This window comes from Pholis gunnellus (genome assembly GCF_910591455.1).
Source record: "Pholis gunnellus genome assembly, chromosome: 3".
Lineage (NCBI taxonomy): Eukaryota > Metazoa > Chordata > Actinopteri > Perciformes > Pholidae > Pholis > Pholis gunnellus.
Genome location: NC_136529.1, coordinates 19,098,629 through 19,112,761, shown reverse-complemented (window position 1 = coordinate 19,112,761; position 14,133 = coordinate 19,098,629). Strand labels below are relative to the sequence as shown.

At 44.1% G+C, this 14,133-nt stretch overlaps 1 protein-coding gene across 2 annotated transcripts; it reads right to left on the bottom strand.

Moving 5' to 3' along the window:
- Positions 1-175: 175 nt before the first annotated feature.
- LOC306713703 (phosphatidate phosphatase LPIN2) lies at positions 176-12,605 on the bottom strand. 2 transcript variants are annotated; one of them, XM_079183508.1, is made up of 20 exons: positions 12,558-12,605; positions 8,908-9,108; positions 8,720-8,815; positions 8,361-8,632; positions 8,150-8,260; positions 7,887-7,998; positions 7,053-7,770; positions 6,876-6,969; positions 6,432-6,619; positions 6,221-6,314; positions 5,985-6,054; positions 5,674-5,766; positions 5,484-5,542; positions 4,378-4,528; positions 4,122-4,270; positions 3,863-3,949; positions 3,233-3,385; positions 2,853-2,967; positions 2,326-2,429; positions 176-1,594 (listed from the first exon to the last, which is right to left on the bottom strand). In XM_079183508.1, exons 2-20 carry the CDS (start codon positions 9,097-9,099, stop codon positions 1,444-1,446), a joined length of 3,009 nt encoding a protein of 1,002 aa, XP_079039634.1. In that variant the 5' UTR covers positions 9,100-9,108; positions 12,558-12,605; the 3' UTR covers positions 176-1,443. The 2 variants fall into 2 exon arrangements, with proteins under 2 accessions (XP_079039634.1, XP_079039635.1); XM_079183509.1 differs by lacking the exon at positions 12,558-12,605 and adding an exon at positions 12,165-12,215.
- Between the last annotated feature and the right edge of the window lie 1,528 nt (positions 12,606-14,133).

The following is a 14,133-nucleotide window of genomic DNA, read 5'->3' as shown; positions in this document are numbered from 1 at the left end:
GCCCGACTTCACGTGTGCCAAAGCTTTAGCCCCTACTGTCTAATGTGCTAAATGTCACGTTGTTGTTCTATATTGCACAATATACAGAATATATGTAAGAATGCTAAACAAACTCCGCAGTGGAGAAAAAGAAAAGAAAAAAAAAAGAATGAATGCAAATATCCGTGAGTTAACTTCATTTGAATTTATTTATATTTCTATACATTTGGTTTAAAAAAAAAAGTAAAAGCAAAATCCTCAGCTCCAATGCATCTCCACACAATTGGATGACGAAAGATATGCAAACAATAAATATAACAGTCGTGATAGTACAAAGGGCAAAGGCACAGTGCCAGGCTAAACCACTACGGTTCCCCTCCGAGGTTTGTTGACACGTCTCTGGAATAAAAGTCATCGTCAGTCGGACCCACCTCTGCATTCATGTACAAACCTTTCTAAACTCGGTAGTGAGGCACCTGAAAGGAAGATATGTGAAATGTGCATGCTGTAGTTTCACATTAATCATATGCTCAGATCAACTTGAAATCCTCAGGTATTAAGAAAAAAATAATGCTACTGATTGATTCAGCACTTCATCTAGCTTCCTATCCAAAGCTCTTATTACGTATAGCTCAGGTGAGTCAAAGGCTGTTAGAAAACACTCTTGTGCATGACAAAAACAGAATAATGCTAAATATTGCTCCGGGCAAACCCCAGTTTACTCGTACTTACTACCGTAAAACAAACTCTAAAACAACAATAAAAATGTAAATACACTCTCACACCATATCTGTTAATCGGTACAGGTAGCTATAAAAATCATCCCCTCGACGCTCCTTTGCCAACTACACACCCATGTTGGTTTTATAGCTGTGCCGTGTGTGCCTGGGTCTGTTTGAGCTTTTGTGCACAAGCTCCCAGGAGTGAACTGAAAATGTCCAGATCAGCCACAGAAAACAGGCAATAGCTTTGGCATGTGCAGCATTTAGGCATCTCAAATATGTTTTTGGTTAGTGTACAGAGCTGAAATGAAGACAGTGTTAATAGGGTTTAAATTCATTATTTTGGAATGACCATGGTACTGGTACACACAACCACGAAAAACTGTCTAAAGGCGTATTTGTCCAGTTGTGTCATGTTCAATGTTGGATTTTACACTCAGCTAAATATTGTGTCAACAGCCACAGCCCGTGAACAAGCACTGAGACCAAGAACTGTATGATTTGTACACATATTTTTGAAATGTCGAGTCCATGCATATTATGACTTAATTTGTCTCCGTCTTTTAAAGATGGGACAGTCGCCTCTTTCAGTTTCCAGTTTATTCAAAGGCAATATTCAGGCATGGTGGGAATAATCCTTTCAAATGCTTTTCTGGAAAAGAAAAAAACAAAGAGAGTATATGTGCTTGCTTTAAAACGTGCGTGTGGCTTTTGGTCGGTGTGTGTGTGTGTATGTGTGTGTCTACAGTAGTGCATCCAGGTCAAGTTCTGGCAGAGGCTCCTTCCAGTAGGAGAAACTGCTGTAGTCGGGACAGTCCAATGCAGAGGACGTGCTGCCCCCGACAGAGAGCATGGGGAAGAAATGTTCCACCAACTCACTGAGGTGGCTGTACCTGCAAAACACACACACAGAGAAAAGGACTCAGGTTTTTGTCTGGATGTTGTATGTGCACAGTTTTCATGCAACTATATCATCTTTAACTCTGTGGTATTATTTTGATGTTTGCAGCAAAATCAATAATCCCAGTGAAAATGAGTGCAGGTTAGGGTTGGGCTGCGGTCGAATAGTCAAAACAATACGTCCTGTGTCTTTTCCTAACCACTTTTCCTTGACCCCGATGTAAAACATCAGGAGGAGATGTCATAAGGACTTAGGAAAAGACGACGGCTGTGCTGAGAGAATTCGACTGCACTAACACGAGGCCATGTAATTACGCAACGGCTGAAATCGTTGACGTGCGTCGCTTTAAAAATGTTGCTTCCGCTATGAATTTTGGAGCGGCATTATCTCAGTTCCTTTCGTAAAGGATGCTGCAGTGTTTCCTATTGTAAAGGAGATAAGAAAGGAAGCATCGGAACACCTTTCCTTAGCTTTTTAGAGAATTCCACCAGCTCTCATCATCATCATGGCTGCCACTTAATACCTCAGTTAGGAACCTCCCTAAGCAAAATAAAAAAAGACTTTTTCGACCGAAGGCTACATGTGGCTGTCAGCCCATTCCTTCCGATGGGGAGACCTGCATTGATGTATGCCACAGTGTTTCTTTGTCAGACTTTTTCAAAGCCTAAAAAAAAAAAAAAAGGTGGAAAGGAATATCCTTTCTGTGTTCTGTTGCACACTTACGAGGACTTGCTGACTTTAGTCCTCTCCTGGATGAGCTCTCCTTTCGGGTTGACGGTAAATAACCTGGTATCGGGCACCCCAACCTGCTTATAGGCGAAAGCATCCTGCAAAAGGGAAAGGCAGCGAACCAATACAGTTACACGGACTAGCTTCAGTGTGACTTTAACCATCGCAGTATCTACGTGCACTAAAAAGATTGTTTGGCTGTTATGGCACTAATCCATAATCAGAAATCATTAGCCAGTGTTTATATATCTAACAAGGAACGCCCAGACTTTACTTCCACATTTCTCACACTTCATTTCTACCCACTAGAGTACATTAGAGGAAGTGCGTGTTAACAGTAATATTATGGAACAACATCTACAAACACAGGCTTGCCCTTTAAACGGGCATGGTGTCTTGTGATTATTATGTACACAGAGGCTTATCTCACCGCCAAATAATGGAACCTAGCACCTGGAGAACCGTGACTGACAACACACTTGTTGCTGAAGTTTAAAGAGTCCGTGTGCAGCGATGCTTACGTTAGTCCTGTTGCCGAATGCCGCGTAGAAGGGCTTTCTCTGCGGGTTGAACAGGTCCTTGATGTCACTGAGACAGGCAATTTTAAACACCTCCGGCTTCTTCTCAATAACCTCTCTGCACAAGTCAGGAGAGACAGTCCACAGTCAACATTGACATCTGTTTAAGTCTTCTTGCATACAGTTATGTAGTTCATACAGTGGATTTATTAGCGGAGCAGAGTCGCTCTCGCTTATGTAGAGGAGTGGCCACTAGAGGTCAGCAGGACATTACATTCATTTTCTCAGAGAGCTATGAAACATTTCACAGTCATATCCTACGTTCTATTAATTCAGTTCATTAACGCCACAGCGTTTTAGTAGTAGTAGGATTCATTGGTTACCTGTGTAGTGCTGAAAAGAGGCTGCTGGGGGCCAGCAGCACAGGGCCCTGAGGGAGGACAATGCCTTTGTCATTGACCCACTGAAGGTAGTCCTTCGTGATGGCAGCCATACCTATGGCCCGCGCCGAACAATACAGGAACTTATAGCCATTTCTGCAAGGCAAGGAGCAACCATCTGTTAGCATTTGACTTGAATAAAAGCAAATAAGAAAAGTGTTTTCCACTTCTGCTTGTAATTGAGATAATCTACAGCATGGAGCTCCGGAACACTTTCATCAATACGTTCAACAACACAGTTGCGCTGCATCCCGTTTCCTCGGATATGTGCAACAAAACTAAATATTTATTTTTTTTTTTCAATTAACTCCGCAGCTGAGATCGTTTTAAAAGCCGAACATAAGGCGTCTGAAAATGGGGACAAACGGGGAAACATCTGGCAACGCAGATGAGACACTCAGCTGCAACTAGAATGACATCAGGATGAAATCATCATCAGCGGATACATTTCATCTGTTGTTGCTTGTTGTGGTGTGAGTAATGCCTGTGAAGGTGCAGTAAGACACTGGTAAAAAAAAAGAGGCAAAAAACAGTTTTTTTCATTTCATTTTCCAAATAATTAACTTCACATACTGGTGTATTTTGTGGTAGAGTTTGGCGATGCCTTTGTGTGTCCAGTCTTTTCCAAACTGAGGTAGAATATGACCCAGAGCGTCCGACCTGCAGGAGACAGACAGTGAAGACCACTCACAACACTGTCACAATGTAGCTTCAAACAATGTCCTACAGTTCATCTTTCATAGTGATCCGGTTCTATGAATCGCTTTATATCCAATGGTCTATTGGGCCATCTGTACACCATGAGCGTGCAAGGAAAGGCAGTTGCTTTTACTTAGTGATGGTGCCGTCGATGTCTGATATGATGACGTGATCGTCCCAGTTCCACAGGTAGATAGCAGCCTCACAGCGACAGGTGCCTTGGTACTGCGTGGTCACACTGAAAACCACTTTGTTGGCTCCTTCACGCAGGTTTAAGTGCTCCTGGTTATGAGAAAGGAGAGAGTAAGCTCGGCGCTAAGTGGACAAAGTCCTCTACACACGCATTAGACAGCAGAGTTCGACATATTTTTTATATGTGTGTGTCTTACTATCTGTTCAGAGGTCAGACGCAGTGACTTGCGGTATATCTGGGTGATACACTGAGTGGCGTTCAGGGTTTCTGTTGAAAGGTTGGAAGGAAGCATGGCTTTGCGGCCGAGGCCCGCCACCTCATCGCTGTCAATGTCATCCAGTGTGGCTCTGGAGGAACAACACAAATCTTATTAAACACCTTGTATCTTGAGTTGTATTTCTCTGTCACAGCGGATTTATTGATGATAATTGATTTTTTTTTTAAATGATTTAGTGACTTGTACAAGAAAATAAGAGAAGATTGATTGGTTGTCAGATATGTTGAACTTAAATTGATCAAACACTGACTCATAGTTGAGTGTCATGGCAATTGTTTAAACAAATATTTATTGAGTAATGTAACATATGGACACAGCTCTGTCACACTCTGATGGCGCAAAGAAACTACATGATGAGAGTTTGAATTGATACACAAATTACTGTCTCTTTTTTTAAATCTTAATAATGCCAATTATGTTTGCTCCAGTTCATTAGTTCTGTTTTTTTTTGGAGCCTTTGTGAGAAAACTTCCTAGCGAAGTAGAAAATCCATCTAAAGTATAAGCAAGTAACAAATACAAGCTATGAAGAGTTTGCAACAACTGTGACTGGTCTACCTGGGCTGCTGTGTTTTATTCTATTGTGTCCACAGACAATCCTGAGACATTTTAAGTCATTCAGTAGTTGTGATACAAGCCCCGATAAAATTCTTAATTTGACATTTAGAGGAAAAGAATAGAGTTACAAATAGCTACAATTTCTGAACGGACAAATGTCTTTTGCTGCTGCTTCTATTTTTACATTTGCCTGGTGAGCTACAAACAAATGCCATTATTTTAGGCTAAGGCGTTGGCTTATTTACAGAATTGTTCCATTATGTGCATTATGACAAACAAATAAAGCTGATAAAACACATCCTGGCAGTCATTGCATTAATCTTCCCAGCAATAAGTTTGCCTGTCCTGAAGTGCACTCAAACACGAGAGAGAACAGCTGTGGATCAGCGGGACCAGATTCCGACTGAAACACAGCATGTGGAAGGGTTTTTAACTTGTGTTAGAAAATGTCTTCGTGAGTTCACTTACTTTACTGTGGAAAGATCACTTGCCAGCGAGTCCTCCTGTCCCTCTTTTGAGATCTTTTGCTGGAAAACGAGGAGATTACATTATCAGGTACATGCTCATCAACAACAATGTCAAGTGGCAAAGGTCCAGACCTACGACACACCATCACTACTCAATGAATGACCATTAGCAGGAACTCCTAAGAATGTACCTTGTTATTGTCCATGTCTCGTTTCCTCCAGGAGAACCACCAGCGCCCAGACTTTTTGGGCATCTTGTCCTTCACCAGCCGCTCTATCGCACCCTATAAGACGCACAAACGCGCACAAAAACAAGGCAATGCTTATACGACTACTGTGATCATATTCACCAGGTAACTACGATCTTATCCGTCTCGTGCTGTTAACGTGAGAATCAATGTAATAACTCAGTCGTAAGTCGCTCATCGATGTTTGTAACTGGGAATAAAGGAAGCCTAATTAATGAAAATGGTTGCGGTCCAGTGTAGAAACAGTGAAATACCTTGGGGAGGCTTTTCTGGAACGTTGTCATTGACAAGACCATTGGAGCAGCCACTGCCCAGTTATAATAGCTGTGGGATGACATGAATGAAAGGCAGCTGATGAACAATCACGAACAAGAACTTGTTTAAAATGACCACACAAGAAGACGTCCTCTTCAACGAATACATAAACACAGACCCAACTACGGTTACAATGCAAATTGTAATAAGTGAACAAATAAATATCCAATCTCACTTTGAGTTGATGCAAATCACAAGACTTGGATCCTCAATGATTCCTGGATTGTTGGCAAAATCCTGGTACGTCACAATGTGCGCCATGAACTTGTCTGGATTGACGACAAAAGCAACATGACAACTGACGTTACTCCACTCGGAGAACCTGCCCCGTTCCTTTATGTTCCGGCACGCAGCCCACCGGCGTGCACTCACTCACTCTCACTTGCCTTTGGTGATTTGGCTGGTGTCCCCCTCTTGTCCGCAGAGGGACATGATGATGTCCATGTTGTAGGAGGTGGAATCCGACAGGTACTCCGTACCGCTGTCCATGGCCCCGCTGCCCACCGACTGAGGCGACTGGCTCCCGGAGCAGGAGCCCTGGTCGGCCCCTTGCTGAGACGCTCCCTCCGCTTCACTGCAAGGGACCACAGACACTCCATTTCACCCCAATAAAGAGAAACATTTCATAGATAGCGCAGCACGATCGTTGGGTTACTGAGTTGTTTCTATGGACGTCGAACGCTGTGGGAATTAGTGTCATCCCTGTGTGAAATCACAAACATTTTTGTTTCTTAATTTGTAGATGGGTATTGCATACATAATTAAAGTTGTGCTGCTCTGTCCTGTATTTCATGAAGAATTTTCATGTGTCTTTTTCTTTTTTTTTTTACCTCTTGGGGAAGTAGAGCGCAGCCACCTCGGGCTCCAACGTGGTCAGGTCATCCAAGTAAATACCAGTTGGTCCTAGATGGTGATTGCGTTTGCCTGCAACAGAAGGACACAACAACAACAACAACTTAACAAAATGTAAGCAACATAAATGAGAGAGCTTAGAAAAAACGTGTCACCTTTCTTCTTGTCCTGTTGTTCCACTTTGGAGGATGCCTCGGAGGAGTTCGCCGACTCCTCGGTTTTGTTGGTCAGCGAGCCTTCAGTCCCTCCAGCGTCTTCCTCCCCTCCCTCAGCAGAGGGATCTATCCCGCTGTCCCCCTCGCTGACGGGGCCACTGCTCGTGGTACCCTGTTCGCTTTGTTCCGCTGAGGCGCACTGCTGTTGTGGATCGGACAACTCTGTACTACTCGTTGCAGTGACCGTGCGGTCTTCGCTCTCTTTTAGGAGTTGTATCTGTGCGTTGTCTGGTTCGGTCTCACCGTCAGCCGCGGTGCTAATGTGCTCAACACCGATTGTGCTTTCTCTGCTGGCAAGATGATCGTTTATTAGGTTAGCAGATGAGTCTCTGGTCTCCTCTTCCCGTGACGGGGATTCTAGTGCCTGTGTCACGTCCGTCTTCGCTGGTGATGCACAAGACTTGGAGAGGTCACTCTGGGAGGAATGTGCAATTCCTCCCCCAAATAAAGGGGAGGTTTGCATTGTGTGGCTACATAGGTCTAGGGACTGAGTCCTGGGCTGTGGCCTGACCACTGTTACGCTGCCCACTCTGCCACAGCTGATCACAGGCTCGTGGCCCATGTCAAAGGAGTCCTGTCTCTCAATGGTGCGGAAGTGAGAACAGCCGGAAGGGGAGATGTGCTGCAACTCCACTGGTGTCCTCTCAGATTGACGCAGCTGTTCGGGGGCAAATTGAGACAGTGTGTCAGCACGATGATCTCAAATACTACAGCATTACCGCAGCATGGGTAGGCAGTAAAAGCACGTATATGTGTGTGTGTGTGTTACCATACCATGGGAAAACCTCCCCAGTTCCACTGCATCTGAGGCCCAGAGGACTCTTGGGGTTTAACCAGAAGCTCTGAGTCGCTCTTAGGAGAGGATGGCCGGCTGTAGAACACACAGCTGGGAAGGAGAAAGATAAGATAAAGAGCAAAAAGATCAATAAACTGAACAAATCGGGATGTCGACTGACTCAAACTGCCACAGTGAAGCTGCTCAAAGCAAACAAATGCAATCAATCAATGAATTCCTCTTCAATATGAACCTTCCTCACCTCTCCGAGGGTGACTGCTCTCCGTCTGAGTGAGGGTGATGAGTGTCTCTGGCCTGCGAGGCCCCCAGCTCCTCATTGGGCTCCTCAGACAGCGAGTAGTACACCGATTTACTTTAACACAAGCAAGAAGATATTGTTGAGCTAGTGGGTTCATTTTGACGGCGTGAACACTGAGCCACGACTCCCTCTTTCCTCTTCTATGATCACTGACCTGATGTGCAGCGCCGTGACGGACTCTTCCTTAGCCGGACTCTCCTGGCCGGCCGGATCGCTCTCTCTCTCCCACTCCTTCTCTCGTTCTCGCTCATCCGACGAGGAGCTGGCCTCTTCTCTCAGGTGAGTATCGGAGCGCATGCGCTTGCGCCGGCGTTTCTTCCTGCGGGCGCCGGACCCGGCGACGGAGGATCCCTCAGGGGTCTCCGCGATCTCCTCGGGGTTCTCGTGAGGAATCGGCGAGGTGCACAGATGGGCTGGGACATCGGACTGAGGGCGATAAAGAAAGAGAAGTTTACAATGACGGGTGAAAGACAAACAAACCGCCCAAAACTGATGCAATGTTGGTCATCTTACCTCCTTGTTTTCATTTTCCTCCACGAAAAAAGCTTCTCCATTGTCCCCCAGCTTCATGTGCAGGTCAACCGATTCTCCATTTATCTCAATGTCCACCTAAAATCACAGGCACGCATGTATGTGTCAAAGACAGAACTGCAGTAGAACTGTCGTTGAAGGAATGAGACGAAGACGGAGAAAGCACTGACAATCTTCTCCTTGGAGCGCAGCACACCCAGCTTGCCGAAGCGGACGTGAAAGGGAGAACACTGGAACGATCCGTCCGGCTGTCGCACCACGATGACGTCGATGCCTCCGGTGAGAGTGGCGGGGTTAAGGCCCCGGTACAGCTCCTTCACCGTCACAAACACCGTCTCCGCAAACTGGCCCACGATATTCATGGTTTGGGACTGGAGAGAGAAAAGAAGAAGTGAGAACAGAGAGGCCATGGGGTCATTGTGACAGAGGAGCCACGAGTGTCTGCATTCAGTGTTCTCTGTTGTCTGCGGTTTCATCCTTTTCTCACAGCGTCTGTCGGCAGCACTCGACAACACCGTCAATAGTTAACGTGGACGCCGCCGTCAAAAGAATTATAACTTCCAATCGAGCAAACTAAAAAAAGCAGGTGACATTCAAGACAACACATTCAGCATGTTCTACATTTAGTGTTAAAATGCTACATTTAGGACATTTCCCTGTCAGCAAACAGAGCTTTAGTTCAAACCTGTTCAACCTGAAGCGCGTCCCTTGAATGACTGCGAGGGAGGCATTTCTAATGTTTTGACTAAACCGTATATAGACCTTTGGAATCGGATCTCGGTCATGATTAATGGGCTAAAGGTCGACAGCCGGAAGGGAAGGTAACACTCATCAAGGTGTTTGTCACTATGAGACAACAGGAACTGAAGAAGACATTATCTGGGCCTGGCATGATAATTATGAGAAAAGGGTTCACTACACACCCTACATGACTAATGCCAGACCAGGAGCAAAAGGACACACATTCTAGATAATTTACCAAAGTTAGTTTATCAGTTGGATCGGAAAAAAACGGACCAATACAATTCCTCCCATTATGTACAGATGCACAGCACATGTCTGACAACAAGTAGCTTCCGTAAGTCAAGAAAGCTTCTGAAAACATCATATCTGGTCTCGATTGAATCCGCATCAACATTGCAGGACCGTCAAAGTAGCTTCAGTGGGATTAAGAAACAACGATGTTACCTGAAGTGGCCTTACGAGCCCCTATCACATCTAGCTGTTTTAAAGAAATACTAGAATAGCGTATTACCTTGTAATCAAATCGATACTTTTATTCAAATCAAAATGAACCTGAAGTGAATATTTTCACTCTACAGCAAACTGAAGCGACAAACTGGAGGCCAGAGGAGGGAACCTTCACTGCAATACTCAGGAATTTACAATTAGTCCAAAAACCATAAAGAGGGACTGAACACACACACACACACACACACACACACACACACACACACACACACACACACACACACACACACACACACACACACACACACACACACACACACACACACACACACACCTGCACAATGAATCACACCCGTCTACAGCATCATCCGTCTAGAGTCCACATTACCAGTCTCACGTCTTACCCACAGTGAAGGATGCAGATGTTCCCTTGACCTCCCTCCTGCCATACGGCCCCACTACGAAGGCTTTCCCCACCACTGGAACTCACGAAACTTTGCGCCCATGTCCACCACAGGAACCGGTCAACTCCATCCCCCAGAATGCTCGGCTGAGCTCTCAAGGCTAAGGCCGCTTAACACCCCCCACACCCCCTCTCCCCACATCTGTCCGTAGATGTAAGGCTACATGTTGTTAGCTTAGACATCTGAGACGTAGCTACAAAAGATCGTACAGTCAAGCCGGTGAGCTAGATTTGGACTTTCCACTTGATCGGTGGTGATCTGAGACGACAGCGCTTGAGTCCTATAATATAGCAATATATGAGAGAGTCCTAGTATATTCAGTCACACACACACACACACACACACACACACACCGGTGCTTCCTCTATCTCACGCAATTTCACAAGCACATACATCCCCTCCCGTCACACCGAATTCATACTTCCCCACTTGCACCGCACGTGACAGCCAGACCAGCAGTTTCTGAAAGGCTATTCAAACGCGCACACACACAAACTGGTCGACCACAGAGTTTCTGGGCTTGACCACAGCTCTCTGGGCCATCGACGCTGAGGGGACCCTCCAGCAGCCGTGCTCTACCAACGCGGGAAAAGCCTTGATAGGCGAAGAGGACTCGGGGAGGAGCTCAAGCTAATAACTTGCAGATTGTGATGGACATCTCTGCCTGTGGAGGAGGACACAACAGAAAGGTAGGCCTAAGCTATCAAACAAATAGAGGATGTCGTGGCCGTTGATGTAGCTCATCAGCCTTGATGTGCAGTAAAACAAATTAAAAAAAAACACTCTGGCCTATCACTGACTGTAAAATATGAGTGGAGCTCATCGCGGCCTTCTGATGTGAATTACCTCTTTCTGTACCCAGTCAGGCCTCTCTATCCGAAAATTCGATTTGGAGTGATGCTTGACTGAGACTGCCAGGTCAGCTGTATTTAGAAAGTAGGAGGAACAAAAGCCCGCGGCAGACAATGGCAGTGAGTGACGACAAAATGTAGGGCAGTAGACGGATGACAGAGGGGAAAGACGAGGGGGTCGTCTACTGATGTAAAAGGATCAAACGCTTCCATCTGCAGCAGAACGTCGCCTCTAATGTATTAAACACAGAGCGAGTTATCCCTCATGTGTAACCTGGCACGATCCTAACTGATGACGATGACACTAGGGCTGCACTATCATTGTTTTCAACATGTATTAATGAGTAGATTCTCCTTTTTTAATTAACTGATTCATCTTTTTGTCTATGAAATGAAAGAAAAATGTGGCATTTTCAAACATCTTGTTTTTTTCTGACCTACAAACAGAAAGATGTTAATTTTCTAAATGAAGTTCTGAAAGTATGACTTTTTTTTTTGCTTTATCAAATACCTTTGCGCTTAACCAACTATGAAAATGGTATCATTTCAGCACTGGATGACACATTACATGTAATCATTCATTCACACACTAGTTGTGCTGATATACCAGTTTCCAAATGTCAATAAAAAGCCAAGTGTGTTTAGAGAGCAGGCTTGGGTGTTAACGACCTTTGCCACAGACACACAGAGGTTCCCTCGCTTCAATGTGGTTGATTACATCTGCCTCCTTCTTCTCTTGCACACTGCTCCACTTCCTCATACGTCACATTTGATGATCGCGTCATTTCTGTCCCCATCACTGGAAGACTCGGTCAGTCATTTGGTGGAAGTCTTGAGAAGAACTCAATTTTACCAAAAAGTTGAAATAAGATTTTAAAGACAGATATGTTCAGCTTTAAAACAGTTAAATACAAACTATACCTCAAACAACTTCCGCAGCGGCTTTACGTGTCACCGTATGTTGCAATCCTGTGTTGGCAACTGAAACTCAGTTTAAAAAACAGCAGCAAAGAAACAAATGTCCTCTCCCGTTAATTCAAAACGTTTTAGAAACTAGAGACGCGTCCTCTTCACGACCCAGCTAGAGCCACGTATTCACCCTTCACAACTTCAGGAAGAATCTGCTTTGTTTGACAGGAACTCAGTGGTGGAACATCGTTAACCGACTCGTCTTGAACGATGTGTAACAAGTAAAACAAAATAGTCTTAAAAACGGACACAACTCTGGCTGGTTAACATCTTTCCACGACTGTTAAATACGTGACAGACAGTTTGTTCTTTCGGTGAGAGAGAGAGAGAGAGAGAGCGGATTACCTTTCGGGTCAGCTTTTCAGATTGAGAGAATAACAGCCATTATCGGACGCTTCCTAGTATAGGCTACTGTGCATGCGCGGAACACAAGTCAAACACTCCAGTAGCCAATGGGCGAAGTGGAAAAGACACATGACCCGCCTCTAGCGTTAATTTGTAAACAAAGCGTTCAATGATGCATACCTGCATATTCTTTAGGTGTTTAAATTGTCATCCTAACATAAGATAAGAAATAAACAAGTCATTATGATATTTTACAATTATAAAATACGTTAAAATAACATTAACATACATGGCAAATATTACCTCGACACTGATGCATAAAGTTGAACTCAAAGGCAGTCTGACAAATTCAGCTTTTTGATGAAAGACTCATCTCCGGTGATGCAACACATAACTTATTTGAGATGCATGGCTGTGTATTTACTCTTACATTCAACATGTATTCACATTACATCATGAAGTGTATGCTACATATCAGAGGACAGTCAAATAAATGGGCGGTTAGACTATGGGCTGCCATACAACAGCTCGATCAAACAGCAGACAGACAACAGTGTCTGCTCTGTTGTCAGCAGATTCAGATGATGCTGTTGAGCTAAATTTAGTCTCTGGGTGGAAGCTTCTCTGGCCGGTGAATCCACAGGTGTCACCCTGCAAACGACATGTTTAAATGTAGCTAGTGGCAGAGACTGTGCTGGTATACAGGAGAGCTCCTGATGCAATGGTGCCAAAAAGAAGACACATGCAGTTTGGTTCAAAGAAAATGGGCATGGTGTAAAGCTATGCATATAAATATCTGTCACATGATGATTTATGGTTCATAAAGCATGCTACTATTATGTAAGTTGCACTGCATTAACTGTGGATTGACATCAATATACGTTGTGAGCAACTAACTGAATAAATTACAGACAGCAAGAGATAACTGTAATGCGATTTCTTTCCAATTTCTGAGACACTAGCCGCTGTGAGATATTTCTTTCTGTATGAGCATATAATTAACTGTAAAAAGTTAGCATATGCATCATATGTGTGCCTCACAGCTTCATGTGCATGCAGCCAGACGGAACAATTTCACAGCCGTTCCACGTTATTTTAGTCCTCGTCATCATCCATTCACAGGTTTTCAGTATTTCAGAAATGGTAACTAGTGTGGTCCAGCAGAGGGCATCACTGCACCTGAACACAGCCTCAGACGCCTCCTTTCTTTGACTGAACGCTTCTAAACATGCTCTGTGTCTATTTTTCCATAATTTCAACTCAATAAAATAACAATACTTTATCTCAAAATTTTTACTAAAATGTGGGAATGCTGCAAACAGATGCTGCAATGCACAAAACAGATGATTTTCTGTTTTATTGATAAAAAACAATATGAATATATTTGATACATATATTCTTAGAATGCACACTCGGTCTAATGAAAGAGAGATGAAGGACAAGAGCATAGTTATGTTGTAAATTGTAAATCAAAGTTTCAATGCGCAGAAGGCTGCGCACTTTTATCAAAGAACTTTATCATGACCATCACAGCAAAGCAACACTGAAATGACAAAATAATGGTAATTTTACAATT

Excerpts from the sequence above, each read along its gene's own strand:
- LOC306713703 (XM_079183508.1), bottom strand. The coding sequence starts at position 9,099 with ATGAATATCGTGGGCCAGTTTGCGGAGACGGTGTTTGTGACGGTGAAG. Across the intron at positions 8,261-8,360 it reads GTCACGGCGCTGCACATCAG|TAAATCGGTGTACTACTCGC; the intron begins GTCAGTGATCAT and ends CTTGTGTTAAAG. Across the intron at positions 7,999-8,149 it reads GAGCAGTCACCCTCGGAGAG|CTGTGTGTTCTACAGCCGGC; the intron begins GTGAGGAAGGTT and ends TCTCCTTCCCAG.